This window comes from Ursus arctos, unplaced genomic scaffold (genome assembly GCF_023065955.2).
Source record: "Ursus arctos isolate Adak ecotype North America unplaced genomic scaffold, UrsArc2.0 scaffold_2, whole genome shotgun sequence".
Lineage (NCBI taxonomy): Eukaryota > Metazoa > Chordata > Mammalia > Carnivora > Ursidae > Ursus > Ursus arctos.
Genome location: NW_026622874.1, coordinates 984,364 through 1,001,020, shown reverse-complemented (window position 1 = coordinate 1,001,020; position 16,657 = coordinate 984,364). Strand labels below are relative to the sequence as shown.

General features: G+C 42.4%; 1 protein-coding gene across 3 annotated transcripts in view; it reads left to right on the top strand.

Annotated features, from left to right (window-relative positions):
- Window positions 1-16,657, top strand: part of RGS7 (regulator of G protein signaling 7) — a 580,289-nt gene that overhangs the window by 325,500 nt on the left and 238,132 nt on the right. For all 3 annotated transcript variants that reach the window (XM_057315141.1, XM_057315142.1, XM_057315143.1), the window contains one exon: window positions 9,637-9,733. In XM_057315141.1, the coding sequence (XP_057171124.1) occupies window positions 9,637-9,733 (97 nt within the window). The remainder of the gene's footprint in view (window positions 1-9,636; window positions 9,734-16,657) is intronic.

The following is a 16,657-nucleotide window of genomic DNA, read 5'->3' as shown; positions in this document are numbered from 1 at the left end:
TTTATGATGAGGGCATGTCTTCTATTTTACTTTACTATTAACTTTTTAAAGTAGGCTCCACACTGGGCATGGAGCCCAATGTGGGGCCTGGACTCAGGACCCTGAGATCAAGACCTGCGCTGAGACCAAGTGTCAGGTGCTCAGCCCACTGAGGTTCCCCAAGGGCATGTCTTTTAATCTTGAGTGAGGCAAATATGAAATAATAGGAACTATGACTTCAAGTAGCAGGCAATTTAGTTACAGAATTTATTACCCGAGGAGCCACATAACTTAAATGACTTCAGAAAGATTTGGATGAATTTATGAACAATGAAGACATACATGGCTATAGAGAGAAGCCAAGATTTAATCAAAGAACTGAAACACTAGAGTAACTCTTACAGTCCAAAACCACTGTTGAGCTGTTGTGCTCTTTGACAGTAATGTACGGCCCTTTCCATTAGGGAGACTGATAAAATGGCAAGCTTGGTGGAGCGCCCCTTGGTATCTCTTGCTGGTCCTTCCTGCTAAATGTCAGAGCATTTGTAAACCCAGGGCATATTCTGCATTCTCGTGCCTTTTTCTCTCACCCAAACCAATGGCTGTCTTTAGATAATTTGTTTCCTAAGGATTCACTGTCGAGTTATTTTAAGAGAATGGTCTATCTTTGCTAAACCCTAGAGGCTGAGGAATTTCAAGTTAATTCCAGAAGCTAAAATAAGAAAAGAGCTCATCCACAATCAGGTGTCTGCATCAGTGAGAAAGTTATCAAGAAAGACTTTCCACTTATCAGGATTTCTCCTGTGCCCTGAGTAAGGGCTAATGATTAGACTATCGATTCTGTCTACCAGGGTGATAATGAGGTGTGACTAATTTAAAATGAATGTAAACAGTTTAGTCCATTAGCTCCGAATTTAAAAGACAGGGGAAAAAAAGGTGATTTCTAGGTAGACCAGTTTAGTTGCTGAAGGCTACTAGTCATTGCCCAGAATGTCTACATATGGTATATTATAGCAGGCAGCTAGGGACATTTGACCCTAAAATGTGTGACAGTAGATGTTTGAATAAAGGGCTTACAGTATAAGATTTTCATCCCAATAAAGTGAGCATTATCAAATAATCCAAATTTCTAGTGAAAAAATAATTATAAAGGTAATACATGCTCATGGTTAAAAAATAAACAAGCATACAAATAGCACAAAATATATACAGCGAAAAATAAGAGGACCTCTGCCACCAATTCCTATGCTCTATGCCCCAGATGGCAAAGTAGCCAAGGCGGGGGCTCATCATCAAAATATTTATACGCTAAAAGGAATGGTAAATAGGTACAGAACTAACTTATACGTAAGTCATATAAAGTAAGGTGGGAGTAAATACTGAAAAATAATGACAATACAATTATCTGTGAGTTCCAAAGGAGCTATGATTATATTCAGTTGGCATGAGAGAGGCAGTGGAAAGGATTAGGAACGATTTCAGAAAGAAAGTTAACATTGAAATTATCCTAAAAGTAGATTCAGATTTCCCCAGGAAAGGGTAGGACACAGCTGGCAGAAGGAAAAGTGTGGGAGAAGGTGAGGCAGTGAGCTGTAGCCGGGCATGTGCGGAGCCTGAGGTTTTGTGAGGACAGTGGGCAGTTACGAGGCTGGAATGATCGTTTGGGGCCTTACTGTGGAGAAGTTGGAGAGGTCGTTTGACTTACAGAGAGCTCATGGGGTTGTCAGGTCAATCAAAATTTTTAATGAAGGGTGACATATTCAACTCCTTCCTGAGTTGATCTGTCAGTTGAGCGGACTAAGGGAGGTGTGCACAGGAGTCCGTCCCAGAGAGAATACCAAGCAGGCTATCCGCGAACTACGTGATGACGACAGCGGAGATGTATTTGGAAGTCACGGCAGGCTTCAGCGTGGGCATAGCTGGATGTGGGCGCAGAAGGAGAAGGGTTCCTATGAAGGTCACCGCTGTCAGCAAAGTCCTGTTCTTCTTCGTCTTGAAGCCAGGATGAAGCAGTTGACTCAGGAATCGAATGTTCTGCATCCTTCTTCTCTTTCCATCGCTTTATCCTGGCTGCCCTCTAGGCTCAGCTCAGTCGGTCTTCGCTTTCTCATCAAGTCTTTCCCAGTATTTCAGGAGACTCCGGCAGCTCTCCTGCTTGAACTCCGACTGCAATAGCGATTAGCCATTAGGCTCTTTTGAGAGTTAAACAAATGATACCGCAGAGGAACAACAACAACAAAAATTCTGAAAACCTAAGTTACTCTGTCATAGATATTTAATACTCTTGCATTTTTTACCTCATGGGCAAATACTACCAAGGACCTTCTTTACCTCCTATAGCTGTGAAAACGACTTCTGTTGATTTGCTTGTCTGCCCGGTGATTCTTCTCCTCATCACTCTTTGTCTTTGGCTCTCCATCATTATGCAGGAGGTCTCTTTCTCTCTCTGTTTCCCTAGACTTCTCTTACATTTTTCCCCCTATGATACAACTCTATCCCTCTGCCTTTCAGTAGGTTTTTCCTATTGAATAAAACTCTAGTGAACACCACTGTTTTATCTGCCAGCACCCTTTCCAGCCTCAACCCCCTACATTATAGAGCATTGGTTGGGCCCAAAATTCAGGTATGGGAATGAGAGGGAGAAGCAATTTCTCGTTGGGTTTCCAGACTGTAAACTATAAAATTCAGAAGGTAGGGATACCATGATTCCTGCTGTGTACGTTGGAGAACTAGGGGAAGCCTCTGGTCGGTGCAGAAACGTGAGGCAGACACAAGCGGGGCCAAGATGGAAGCCAGAGAGAATGTTCCTCAGGTCAACTGTGCCTGAGACCCACTCACATTCTGATCTTTGAGTTACACGAAACATCCCACAGTGCTTACAACGCATTTCCTTGTTTAAGTCAGAATTCTATCACTTGTAACCCAAGTAATCCTAACAAATCTAGTGAGCATAGTTTTTAACTAATTTATTTATTTAGAATAGGGTTATATTCCTTGACATTGGTGATAGAATTGCTTTATTTAAAAACAAATGAAAATAACATGTATAAACCTGAAAAAATATTTCCCGGGGTGTCTGGGTGGCTCAGTCTGTTAAGCACCTAATTCTTGATTTCTGCTAAGATCGTGATCTCAGGGTTCTGAGACAGAGCCCTGTGACCGTGTCAGGCTCTACACTGGGTGTGGAGCCTGCTTGAGATTCTCTCTCTCTCTCCCTTTGCGCCTCCCCCCCAGAAAAGAAGAAAAAAAGTCTTTATTTCTGTGAAATCACAAAAGCCTAAAATCTCTACCTTTTTAAATTAGTTACTGCTTCTGAAAAAAGAAATCTACATTTGAGATGAGCTAGGACAGATTTACATGTAACTAGACTTTATGTGTGTATTTTTTTAGTCATAATTGTGAAAATGGTGACTTTTTCATAGGAAAAAGTAATTAATTCTCAGTTGAGATCCTGACGACCATCAACTGTAACATGAGGGAAAATCATACCAATTAGAAGCAGCTTTAATTGAGTTATTGTAGCAGAAAACAGTTTGGGTTGCAAATTTTTAATCTCATTATTCTTATTTAACCTTCATTAGAGCCTGACTCTGCTCTCGCTGTCAGCACGGGATTCAGAAGGGCACATCATCGTCTTCTTTAGCAAGGCTTCTGGAAGGAAAAAGAATTATAGGCAGGTTTAGATTACGTAACACCTGCCACCCCCTAATTGTCTAGGATGCCTGAGAACCCCTTGACTCATCGTTTCCTCTCCCAGCCAGCGCTAAAAGCGGTGGTGGTGCACAGTCATTTGGGAGCATGTGCACACGGGAAACAGTCCCCTCGACAGGTGCGTTCAGGCTCCCACATCCGTTTCCAAATGCCTGTGCTTCGTGGCGGTTACAGTAAGAAGTTGGAAGACCTCCTCTGAGATTTTGATGGATTCGTTTCTGTTCCAGAACTACAGAGTCCCAGACGTTTAGCTTCTTCTCATACACGTCTCGCCTGCAGTCGGGGTGTCTCTGCGTAAAGCTCCTGGCTTAATGAAATCAGTCGTCCTGAGATTACGATAAAGCTCTGGCAAACGTCGCTACAAGTAAATTCAATTAAACTCCCATCATTGGTTAGAACATGACGAAACCCGAAAGGTTTCAAGGCAGCGGTTTTGGTTTCATAGGTATGTGGGAGTCCCCTGTCTGCAGGCCCCTTTCGAATAATTGGTCCTGCTCTTCGGAGAGGTGCCTGCCCACTCCGCTTTCCCTTTCTTTCCGCCAAGCGGGAGCGCGGGCGCTGTTTACCCTGAGCAGCATTTGAAATACATCACAAGCGTTGACATGACATCTGAACTATTCCGAAGGAAAGGCTAATTATGAATTCCCGGAAAAAGAGCAGCGTCTTGGCGTTCGGCCGCGCCTTTCACCTCAGGACGGGAACCCGAGTGTCCCGTCTGCAAGTAGGAAGGCGGCCTCGTCAACAGCCTCTGACTTACCCTCATGTTTAGAAGGAAGAAATTCCTCTAATAAACAGGCGAAGAATCCCTGCCTGAAATGGAACAAAAATAAGGAGAGTAGTTTAGTTTATAGTACATTAAGCTCTTCTGTCCCAGTATTTCTGACCCAGCCTGTTTTTTCCCAACAAATGTTAGATAAAAGGTAAACCCCCCCAACACAACAACCATTTTCAACATCTCAGGCATCTCCAACAATTTAACGTGCACTTTTGCTTTGCATCTCAGAAAAACCAACATGTGCTATAAACAGAGATTCAATGTATCGCCCCCTCCCTTTTTTTTGACCCTTCCTTGTGGGCCAGGCGCTTTAGGTATTAACAATACAAAAACGAGTGAGGTGAGATTTCGTTTTTCAAGACGTTCACCTCTAAGGGAGAACAGACTGTTATAATAATTAAATGTGAAGGTCTTCTAATTGAGGTATAAGAAATGTTTTGAACAAGTCGAGCCTAGATATTCTCAAAATTACTTTGCAAGAGACAATTGTTTTACTCTTCACACACGTAGAAGATTCGTTCACATAGAGAAGAAGATTACTTCTGCAAAGAGTACTCAATCTCAATTCAGTTTTTTGACTCTCTACACTTCACGAGGCAAATTCATCAAGAAAATATGACAGTAGAGGCATTTGCACTTTGTCATAAATGAATGCAACCTCATTTCTCCCTTTCTTCTAAATATTATCTTTCCATAGTTTACGTAGTCCTTGCTTATATGCAAAAATATTCTTCCTGACATTTCTTCTCATCAAACCCCCTACTTTAGGAGGATAACACCAGCCCAGTCTTCTATAAGAAAGCTAAGAGAGAGCTTGTCCGTGGGTATCTCTGTCTAAGTGATTGACGATTGTTGGTTCTTATGAATATTTGGCATTTAATCACAGCTGTCTTTGTCAGCTGGACCGTCAAAGAAAGAAGAAGGGCTTGTGGCTTCCTAGTACAGTGATGAGGGAAGAAACTTTTGTTGATGAGGACAAAGGTGATGACGATGATGGTGCTGATGATGTCGTGATGATGATAATGGCAGCATTATGGGTAAACATTTAATTAGCATTGTTTCATCAATCCCCAGCCCTGATAAGATGTATAATGCTATTATCTCCATTTTACAGATGAGAAAACAGAGTCTCAGAGTTGTGGAGTATCTTACCTGTTCATACAACGTGCAGGTAGCATGGCCAGGATTCAAACTTAGATTTGACTGGCCTCACTGCGCGTTCTTAATCACATTGCTATTTGCATTGATATTAAAAGGTGCTGACAGTTGGAAGCATTTTGTAAAAGGCCCTGATCAATTTAATGGGCTCATCTATTTGTCTCTGATAGGGAACTGGCTCTTTGACTTAAGTGAGGAGACTTACCTGGTTCTGAACACGGATGATTATTTCCAGACTTGAGTAATTTTGTAGCTAGAAGAAATCTTACCAGTCGCAGGCCTCTAGCTTCTTATTTGAAGGGTGCAGAAAGTAAGACTCAGAGAGAGCCTCAGTGACTAGCCATGCCCAGAGGTCCTGTCCATAGCTCAGTGTTCCGTCATCTCAAGCTGAAATTTTCCTCACCCTAGAAATGGGCTTATGCGAGTGAAAACAGTCTAACGCTTTACAACTCAGTGGCACCGTGATGGGGATGACAGATCATAGATCGATCAGTCAATAGATGTGTGTATGTGTAAATACCTTCTTTCGGGTGTTTGAGGTAGCTGAGTCCTTTCGGCTTCCATTTAAATGTTGCAGAATTTTAGTGTTTTTTGGCGTTACTTTGTACAGTGTCTCATCCCTCTTGCTGCCTAGCTTGCTCTATTAGTTTGTCTGCTTTTAACATTCTATTTCCCATCTGATTTACTATTGCAAATAGTGGGAAAGCAGATAATCAAGTCTGTTAAAACCATACTTAATATAAAAATAAATAAAATCTAAGTGAGTATGTAAGGAAACTTCATCAAATAAGATGATGTGTTAGTTCGTATGTATGTATGTATGTATTTATATTTTTTAAAGATTTATTTATTTGAGAGAGAGAGAGAGAACAAGTGGAAGGCGCAGAAGGAGAGGGAGAAAGTCCCAAGCACACTCCATACTGAGCACGTAGCCCAACCCAGGGCTCGATCCCATAACCACGAGATCACAACCTGAGCCAAAACCAAGAGTCGGACACCACCCGGACTGAGCCACCCAGACGCCCCAAGGATGTGTGTTTATATGTGGCCTTTGAGACTGGCTTCAGCTTTTAGAAACCAGATCGGTTTTGTCTTTGTCTTTGCTTTTTTTTTTTTTGTTTTGTTGTTTATTTTGTTTGTTGCTCATTCTAGGCCATGGTAAAGTTCACAGATACATCGTGTCTGAATAAAGATAAAAATACCTGAATACATTTCAGTGATCACATTTTCAGTTTAGAACACAGATCTTCTTTTTTACATGGAGTTGAATTTTTCTCTATTATGGAAATTATGGCTCAGAAAGATTAAAACTTTGAAAATACAACCACAGAGCTCACTTTCAATTCCCAGATTCCTAATCTCATTCCTTTGGGATCCAATGAGCTGAGAAGTGGTGTGACTGCAGAGAAAACACCTCTCTCTCCTCATAGCAAGGAACCGTAATTGAGTCCCAACCAGAGGTGATTGTTGCCACATCCTAGGGTGTGGAGGTGTTAAGGGGCATCAGAGGTGTCCCCATCTGTCTCATCTGACCTGGTTTAAACTGTTAAACTCATAATCCAAGAGTCTACCGGCTGCCACGAGACAAGGCAGAGCCGCTTTTCATCATTCCAGGACACCCTGTCAGGTGAATGAAGGGCAAACTTAACAAAACGAAAAGTCAGAAAAGTATGACGATTTTCATGTTTCTATACTTAGAGGAGCTGTGTTGATTACATGAAAAGATTTAGCTATTATTGGGCTCTTTGGAGGGTCAATAAAAAAAACCTTTTTCTGAATGCCAAACCAGTTGAGAATCACAACCGAAGCGTAAGGCAGCAAGGGGTCATAGTATCACCTGCACTGCTGATAAAGCTATTATCGAGGACATTAATCCTGCAACTCAGTCCTGAACAGTCGTACTCACTCACTAGGGCAGGCCTCCCACCAGCAGAGTTCGAGGTGGGCTTCCCCAGGGAAGGGAGATGTGCCCAGGACCAATTTCTCATTCCCAACTCTCTCACCTGCTAAGTCAGCCCAGTTTCCCTGGAGCAGCAGGTGTGAGAGGCAGAAAGAGGCAGGGGAGAGAGACAACGGTGTTCCCGCTACATAAAAAACACAACAAAACCCCAAAAAGCATGAGGAGTGAGGACTAAACATCCCTAAGCACTGGGGGTGTGTGCGGACATTTGAAGTCCAAGGTTTACTGTCTGTGTATGGGGCTTTATATATGTTTTATGCTTTAACCTTAACATACTTTACCCTCCACCCAGCCCCATCCCTACCCTATGAACATTGTGAAGGAATGACTATAAATATTATTATCACCACTTAAAGATGGGAAGCAGCCTTAGAAAGGTTACTTCCCTTGCTCAAAGGTGAACATGATGGTCACAAGACGAGCAGAGTCAGTCCCATGCAGACCTGTCTGACTCAGAAACCCACTCTCCCCACATCTCCAGTTTCTGGGGAGCAGTTTCTCATGGGAACACATCTGAAAATACTTACCCATGCAAGTGAGAGGTCTTCGTTGAAAACCATTCTGAAGTTGTATTCATGGGAATTTGGTAATTCACTGATACCAAGTTTATAGTATGATTTTGTTAAATTTTTTTTGGAATAATTTTAAACTTATAGAAAAGATACAAAAATAGTTCAGAGAATTCCCAGATGCCCTTACAGAGCTCCCCATAATGTAAACATCTTCTAGAATCCTAGCAGAATGACCAAAAACAGGAGATTGATATCGGTACACCACTATTAGATAAACTACAAACCTTACTCAGATTTTACCATTGTTTTCAATATTGACTGTGACTTTTTTTGAGGACAGCAACTGTAGTATATTCATGTTCATATCCACCGTGCCCCCGGTAAGTCTGGTCTAGAATCGGCGATCAGTAGCTGTTTGTGGAGCGAGGGAATGAGTGAAGGGATGGTGAGCTCCATGATATGACCCCTGTGTGTGTGTGTGTGTGTGTGTGTGTGTATGTGGGACACAGGCATGGAAACACACAGGGATTAGCATCTGAATGAATGTTACTCAGATCTGAATTTCACATTAGGCTTCGTAACACTGTGAAAACATCTCAAAAGCAAGAGAGAGTGTATACTAACCAGACTGAAACAGGTAGAAGAGAATTCACCAGATGGGCAGAAAGCAGCAGTGCTGCATTCACTTTAGTGTACGTGCGTGCGTGTGTGTGCACACGTGTGTTAGTGTACGTGCATGTGTGTGCACACCTGTGTTAGTGTACGTGTGTGTGCACACTTGTGTTAGCGTGCGTGCGTGTTAGTGTGCGTGCGTGTGTTAGTGTACGTGTGCACGCACGCGTGTGTTAGTGTGCGTGCGTGTGCGCGCACGTGTGTTAGTGTGCGCGCACGTGTGTTAGTGCACGTGTGCGCGCGCGTGTGTTAGTGTGCGTGCGTGTGCGCGCACGTGTGTTAGTGTGCGTGCGTGTATGTGCGTGTGTGCGTGCACATGCGTGTGTTTCATGTCACGCTTCAGTAAATGCCCAGGCAAGAGAAGCAGCAGTTGCTGGCGGTCAGTCCTGCATTTCTAGGCAGGTCGAAGAAGTTTACATTGAAACAAATCATAGAAACTCGCTTTCTGAAAGAGGAAATCCACACACATGCTTTTAAGGCTTCTATTTTCTTTTGCAGGGAGTTCCACAGAGATAATACTAATGAAGTGAGAATTTTGCTATGACAGTAGTTTCTGACAGCTTCAGAAATAAACACTCTTTTATCTCAACCTTTATACCCAAAGAATGTGAAACCAGGAGAGAGGGAATAGTCAAAGCACGGAATTCCTTTCAGTAGCCTCATGGACCTTAAAATGGCCGCCTTTCGTACTGTTTTCTCCATCACTGTTTAACCAACTAAAAGTATTAACGTGACGAAGTGTAGAAAGGCAAGGCTATGGCATTACGCTTAGCTGGGCAGGACTGGTATAACGAGTTGTTATGAGAACTGATGTTTCTGAAAAAGTTCACCTTTTAAAAGGCTTTAATTATTTTATTATTGTTATTTAGATGGAAGACGTCATAGCACGCATGCAAGATGAAAAAAATGGGATCCCCATTCGTACTGTCAAAAGCTTTCTTTCCAAGATACCTAGCGTCTTCTCTGGTAAGTGTGCGCTCCGTGCAGCACTGTTTTCTCCAGCACCCTCGACGTAACCATTTAAAATCAATTCTAGCCACTCAGTATTGAAACTCTGTCCAACTCATTTATTCAGTAACTCTTATGAAATACCCAGGCCATGTTCCACATCATGTTGGAGCCTTGGAGGGATAGTAAAACAAAACATAAAAGCAAAAATCATGACCATACTTTACTCTGGGTCGGTTGCAAAGACATGATGGACAATGTGAAATAATAGAAGATGATATTAGAGATGGATGAAACAATGTGGTATAGATTATATATAAAAAAGGAGGGTGAGGCGTGCCTGGGTGGCTCTGTGGGTAAGCATCTGACCCCCGGTCTCAGCTCATGTCTTGATCTCAGGATAATGTGTGTAAGCCCTACTTAAAAAAGAAAAAGAAGAAAGAAAAAGAAATGAGGAGAATGAAAAACATCAGTCAGGAAGGGGTTCCTGAACAGCAGTGATGAATTGAGTTTGAAAAATGAGGAGTCCTGTCAGCTTCAAGACCACCGGCGGTGTGTGCAGAACGGGGTGACCAGGGTGAGGATGCACAGAGAGGCTGGAACAGACAGACTTGGGTCGGAGGATGAGGGTCTAATTCTGATCTACGGAGAATATGGAGACCCTCACACTCCCGCAGAGCTCATTACGATGAAGGCGCTCAGGGCAAACTGGCGTTCATTGAGCGCCATTGTCACCGCGTAAGTCCAAGACCTGCGTGGGAATAGTTTGGGTTCCAGCGTTCTGCTCCCCGGGGAGTAAGGGAGTAGAGGGGAAAACATGAGCATCTGTTAAATAACTGGGTATAGAGGCTGTGAGGGGACATAACCCAATGGGGTTGGGTTTCTTTTGTCATTGGGTGACTGTAAGTCTAAGGAATCATGAGCAGAAATAGGGAAACCCCCCAGTGTGATTGGAAGTGACTGGAGAAACCCTAGAGACAGTGGTAGTGCTGCGTTAGAAATCTGTGCTCCAGCTCCTCGAGACGGTGGGTGCCCGAGCGGTGGGGCTCAAGCGTGCTGGGCCTGGGCAAGCATGTGGAGAAGAAGCAGAGTCGGACAGACCAGAGCTTCACAGCGAGTCAGCGGGGTAAGGAGGCTGGCCTGAGCCCGAGGAGGGGTTGATGGGGTTGACGGGGTTCCTAAGCAAGGGTTCTGTGGCACCTCCTCGTGAACAAGAGTCAGAAGAAGAACAATGGTCAGCCGGCCTTCGGCCTTGGTGAGAGGGCAGTAATTAGGACCAGAACAAACAGGCAGGCCCAGATGTTGGTGTTTGGTGGCTGCATTGCTCTTTGATGAATGGGAGAGAGAACAGGACCAGACGAAAGCTGCACTGGGAGGACATCTGGTCTCAAAATACGCCCTTTTTCCTGTTACTGCGTTTCACGCCCACTTTGTTCCAGTTTCTTGCTCTTCTCTGATGATAGCCAGTATTTTCTTGCATCTGGGGCTTTACTCCATCTCTTCCCTTCTCACTGACTCACGTCCTGACTTCCAGGTCATTCTGACTACGGAATTCTTTAACAGCTAGTTCCAAGAGTTCTTTGGGGAAAAACTTGTTTTTTGCTTCTCTAATAGCAGTTATTATGCTCTACTTTGTCTTATGCATATTTTTGTATGATGTCCTACATCCCTTAGGAAAAATTAAGCTCCTTGGAGTCAGCGACTTGGAGAGTTAACTTTGTATCTAAACGCGAATCTAGGGGCGCCTGGGTGGCTCAGTCGGTGAAGCGTCTGCCTTGGGCTCCGGTCATGATCTCGGGGTCCTGGGATCAAGTCCCGCAAGTCGGGCTCCCTGCTCAGTGGGGAGTCTGCTTCTCCCTCTCCCCCTGCCCCCACCCCCGCTTGTGCTCTCTCTCTCTCTCAAATAAATAAATAAATCTTAAAAAAATACACACGAATATGAAAATCATTCATATTTTGATGATGAGTGAGAGGACTTAGCTCCTTAAATACTGTCATGCAAAGGTTGCAAACTGAAATGCAGTCCGAGTCCAGGCAGATAAATGCTGTGTTACCCACCGTCTGCCCTGGGAACTGTGGTCAGGTCAACAGTGGCCTGTGTGAAGGCATGGCAGTTGAAGAGTTTTTAACGACAATATTCATAAACAAAAATGGCTGAACAAAAAAAGTTTAGCTCATTGAGCTGCAAGTTTGAGTTATCTGCTCTCATGGTATATCTGAAATTTTTGGTTGAGTTCTTCAAGTAGCAATACCTCATACAATTCCCATACAGTCCCATAAGATTTCATACAGCTCCCATGTAGCACCCTCCTGGAAGAACATTTGATTGACAATATGAAGATCTTAATTAAAAAGTAAGATTGGACGTATAGATAGAGAATGAACCTGAAGTGCCTGAGGCTCGTTTTAGGTTCATTAACCTAAAACAACAATGGTAGTTCTTACATAAAGAGAGTATCAGTGACATTTTCATATTAATGTAATTAGTTTCTAATTATCATTCTGTGTTTCCTAGAAACTTTTCATGAGCTCCACCTCACAGGTGTAATTATCTGTTTTGCCGTAGATTTAACTGATATCATAGTATTATGTCTAGTATTAACCAATCTCTTTGTCGTAATATCCCCAAATTAGAATGGTCTGAAGCCCCATCTACTTCACTAGCAGTTTTTGGTCTTTCGTAGTAATTTTCCTTCCCTGATATTTCTTACCGTGATTTGGGATTAATCCCTGTGTCCTTTCGTGGTCCCACTTGCCACCTGCTGCTTGCTGTCCTGCCTCTCCGCCTCTCCCTCCTCCCTCTAGACGTGCCTCACGTTCTACTGCAGAATTCCCAAAGAAATAATGGGTCTGCTAATGTCATGGTTCTTAGCAGAAGCAGAAACTAGTTGTGATGAATGAGTGATGTCATGTGTGAGAGGAGGGTGGCGTGATTGTCGGGAGTCTGTCTTGCCATGGACTGTTCCACGGGGGGAAAGGGTCTCTACTATGGTGAGTCCCACTCTTTCGGATTACCCACTATGCTCTATAAAGTCTTGAGGCTCGAAACATGGTTCATGGACCAGTGGTATCAACCTTATCTGGAAATTTATTAGAAACATAGTATGTGGGCCCATCCCAGACCCACTAAAGCAGAACCTCAGTTTTAACACTGAAGCTTAAGGACAGGGCAGCAGGGCTGGACTGGGTTCCACGTCAACACCTGTGTTTTACCCAGGATGCTGGGTGCAGTGGCCAACTTGCCTGTGCAGATCTTTCTAGGGCTTTCAAGGGCTCTGATTATTATTATTGTTTTTTTTTTTCCTTTTCTACAATCTGGCCTCAATCAAGCCTATCCCAGTCCATTAAATGTTTTTTGCTGTTGTGTTTGTTTTGCTTGTGGGAAGGAGAAGGGAATGGGAAGAAGGATCTACTTCTCCTCCCCACCCAAGAACCTCCTCAGCATCTCAGACTCCTGGCTGTTAACAGCCACGTGGAGGGATGGGCACTCTCCAGCGGCCCCTGGCAGCCCCTAAGCCAAGGAATGCCCCCACCTGCCTCGGGTGAGAACAGCCATGTTGAGAAAGTGATCACACAATCCTATCTCACAACATCTGAGATCCAGACCCCGATCATGTCAAAGACTCTTACTCCACAGATAATATAACTATGATTTGGTCTTTGGGGTTTTTGTTTCTTTGCTTTCCCCCCTCCTGGTAAATGCATTTCCTCCAGCTAAACATCCAGGCTTTTTTTTTTTTTTAATTATTTAGCTCTTTAGAACTGTTAATTTTGGTCTCCTGGTTTCTGTGGTGCCAAGATCAAGGAAAAAGTCTTTGAATGAACCCTCCATGCTGGTCGTTGAACTGCGGGCTAGGAGATATCTTTGGGTGGATACAATCACATTGTTTCTCCCCAAAATTACTTTCTCAACTGCGGAAGCAGCTCAGGCAGTTCTGATGGTGGTATGTAGCTGGACCCCTCCCGTTTAGGGGATGAGCTCAGTGGTAAATGTTGACTAGAGCCTGGCCTATTGATTCTCTTTCCCGCGATTCTTTCTGTTGAGTTTCCCAAACTTCAATTCTCTGTGTGTGTGTGTGTGTGTGTGTGTGTGTGTGTGTGTGTGTGTGTGTCTGGCACTGAGATGACATAAAGCTAGGGACTGGATAATGGGCAGGTGCAGAGAAAAACAAAGCAAGCCTGTCTGCAGATTAAGAGTAATGGAACACAGGGAGAAAAGAAGCAGGGGAGAGGGGGCAGAAAGTGCTGGGTTTCTGGTGGCTTTGCAGCCCTTGTCCCAGTCTTCCAGGGCACGGTACTGCCACCTCACCCACTTCCTATGGCATCGCACACACGCCCCTCCCCCCCACACACACCATAAAACCTCTACCTTTTGTTTTGCTGTATTCTTCACTTCCCTTTTCTGTTTCAGACTTTTCCTGCATCTGAAACAGATTCAGTGGGGAGGTTCTTAGGAATACAAATTTCCAAACCCTAACTGCTGATATTTAGGATGGAAATGTATCCAGGGAATCAGTATTTCTAAGCTGAAAAAATATGTATATATAGAATTGGCATCTTCTAGTCTTGGAGGCCTGATAACTATATTTTTCTTTAGGATTTTTATTTCAGTTCAACAAACAGTGAGCAAATACCCACTGTTTTATCTACTATATCGTGTTTTGAAGGCTAATATTTTAATATTAGTGGCAAATAGACATATTACGTATACGTTGATGCTCAAGTTTCAACTAAGTACAATCAACTGAGCTGAGTTCTCTTCACAAGGGTTAAAAAGTCAGTCGCGGGAGCAAAACTGCTTACATGCCTTCACTTTATAACTGGATCTTCAACCACGAACCCTAATTACATGTCCTTAATTGCCAAAAGAAATACTTTTATGAGGTTTGGGTATAATGATATAGAAGCCTTTAGAGGCAGAGAAATGATTATTTACATACTACTTTGTTACCTTTTGGAAAAATATAAATTTTCTCTTGTTTCTAGGAAGCTCGTTTGCTAAATTGAACATTTTATTATTACTTTCTCACCTGACACCTCGATGATGTATTACCTCCTTTTTTCTCTAATTGTTTTTCTGTCTGTCTTTGATTGCTGCTGTTGTTTTTATCTGGGATACGTTTGTGTGTGTGAAACAGAGAGAATGGGAGGGATTGATACTGTAAATTGCTTCACGTCATATTTTGAAGGTAGATAAGAAATAAATCCAGAAATATCTGAGAAGTGTCTGTATACTTAGGAGTTGTTTTGCCCGAATCCTCCCCATTCAAGTGGGGTTTCATCTTGCCTTTGAAGTGAAGCTCTCCACCACAAGAAGAAGGATAAAGCTCAAATACTGCTTAAGAGTGTAATAGAAGTGCTCATGCAATTTTTATACAATTGTACCTTCAAATTGGAAAAACATAACTATAAAGCTAAAAATATAATATTTGCAGATTTTGCTGAGGATTTTCTCTGAATGAATCTCATAAGCCTTATTCCTATGAGGTAACTATTGCCCTAGAATTCATATCCTGTAGCTTACAATATTTCTTCATCTCTAGCCTGAAAGTCTTTGGTAAAGCAAACTATGACACTCATATCAGCCACAAAAGCTTTGCGTTTAAACTCTGAATGGAATCAGAATATAGATCCAAATCCAGATGGAGCACAAGTTTTGTGAATAAGAGGAAATGATTAATGTTACATTTTTCATGATATTTGATCCATCTTTGATAGTATTTTTACTACTATACCATTTACCTTGGCTACATGCATATTCAAATGAATTAAAACTGACAACATAGTTTTTCAGTTGCTTAAGAACAAGATGTTGAAATAGGGCTTTTTTGGGGGTGCTTTATTTCTGGAAAATACATTACATTATAATAATACTGAATATTATTTGGGTGTAGTTTTTTTGTTGATTCACCATCATGGACATTTATAGGGTTTAAGAGTCTAATAAACATAAAGTAAATAGGCTTTAAGTCCTGATGAAATAAATGTTTTCTCAATATTTAATGTTTTAAAAGTTTAAATCAAACATTGGGATTTTTTTTAATAGTAATAGTTTTCTTTTGTAAGTGTTTGGTTTTTTGATTCTATGTATTAAAATAGCAAACTGCTTATATATTACATATAACAGTTAACAATAACAATTAGTTTTATATTAGATAATTATGTATTATGTATTACATTTTATGTTATATTAATTTTATATTATATAGCAGATATGTATCGGAGGAAAACATTTCTTTCTACTTTAGAGGAAAATATTAGTAATTTGGGAGCCTCCCGTATGGTTAATGGCTTTTACTATGTTAGTTTTATGCCTTACAGCATTCAAGGTAATTATTGTTTATCTCTGTTTCATAGAGAAGGAAATGGGGGGGTCAGAGAGTTCAAGTTTTTAGCTCAATTTTGCACAGCTTACTAATATTCAAACCAAGATCTACTTCCATGGCCAGCACTGTGTGTTGCCCCCGTAAGTTCTGTCCTTTGCCGGAGCCTGTGTCTTTTCATCATGACAAATGAATACATATCAGACCTGTAGGCTCCTCAGTCCTGGAGACCCTTACATTCATCTCCCAGCATGTCCTCACTCCAGGTAAAAACCGGAGCACTTGACAAAACACCTGGGCTTTTGTCTGTTTTACCTCTGAGGACTTGATGACCTGGAGAAAATGGCTGTGCTGTCTTCACCTCTAAAATATGAGGTTACACGTAATGATACCCAAGCTTCCCTTCCACATACACTCTGTGATTCAGAGAACCAAGTGCGCTGTTTCGTCAACAAGTCTTGGGAACTTTTCTCCTAGCAGTCATCCGGTCCGCTGGCTTTTTGCTCTCTGCTCTCACACTCCTGGCACCTCCACTCACCTGAGTGAGCACCTTGATTCCTGACTGCTCTCCACAGCCACTCTGCTCCTTATCCTTTCCATCTCTCCAGCGCAGCCACAC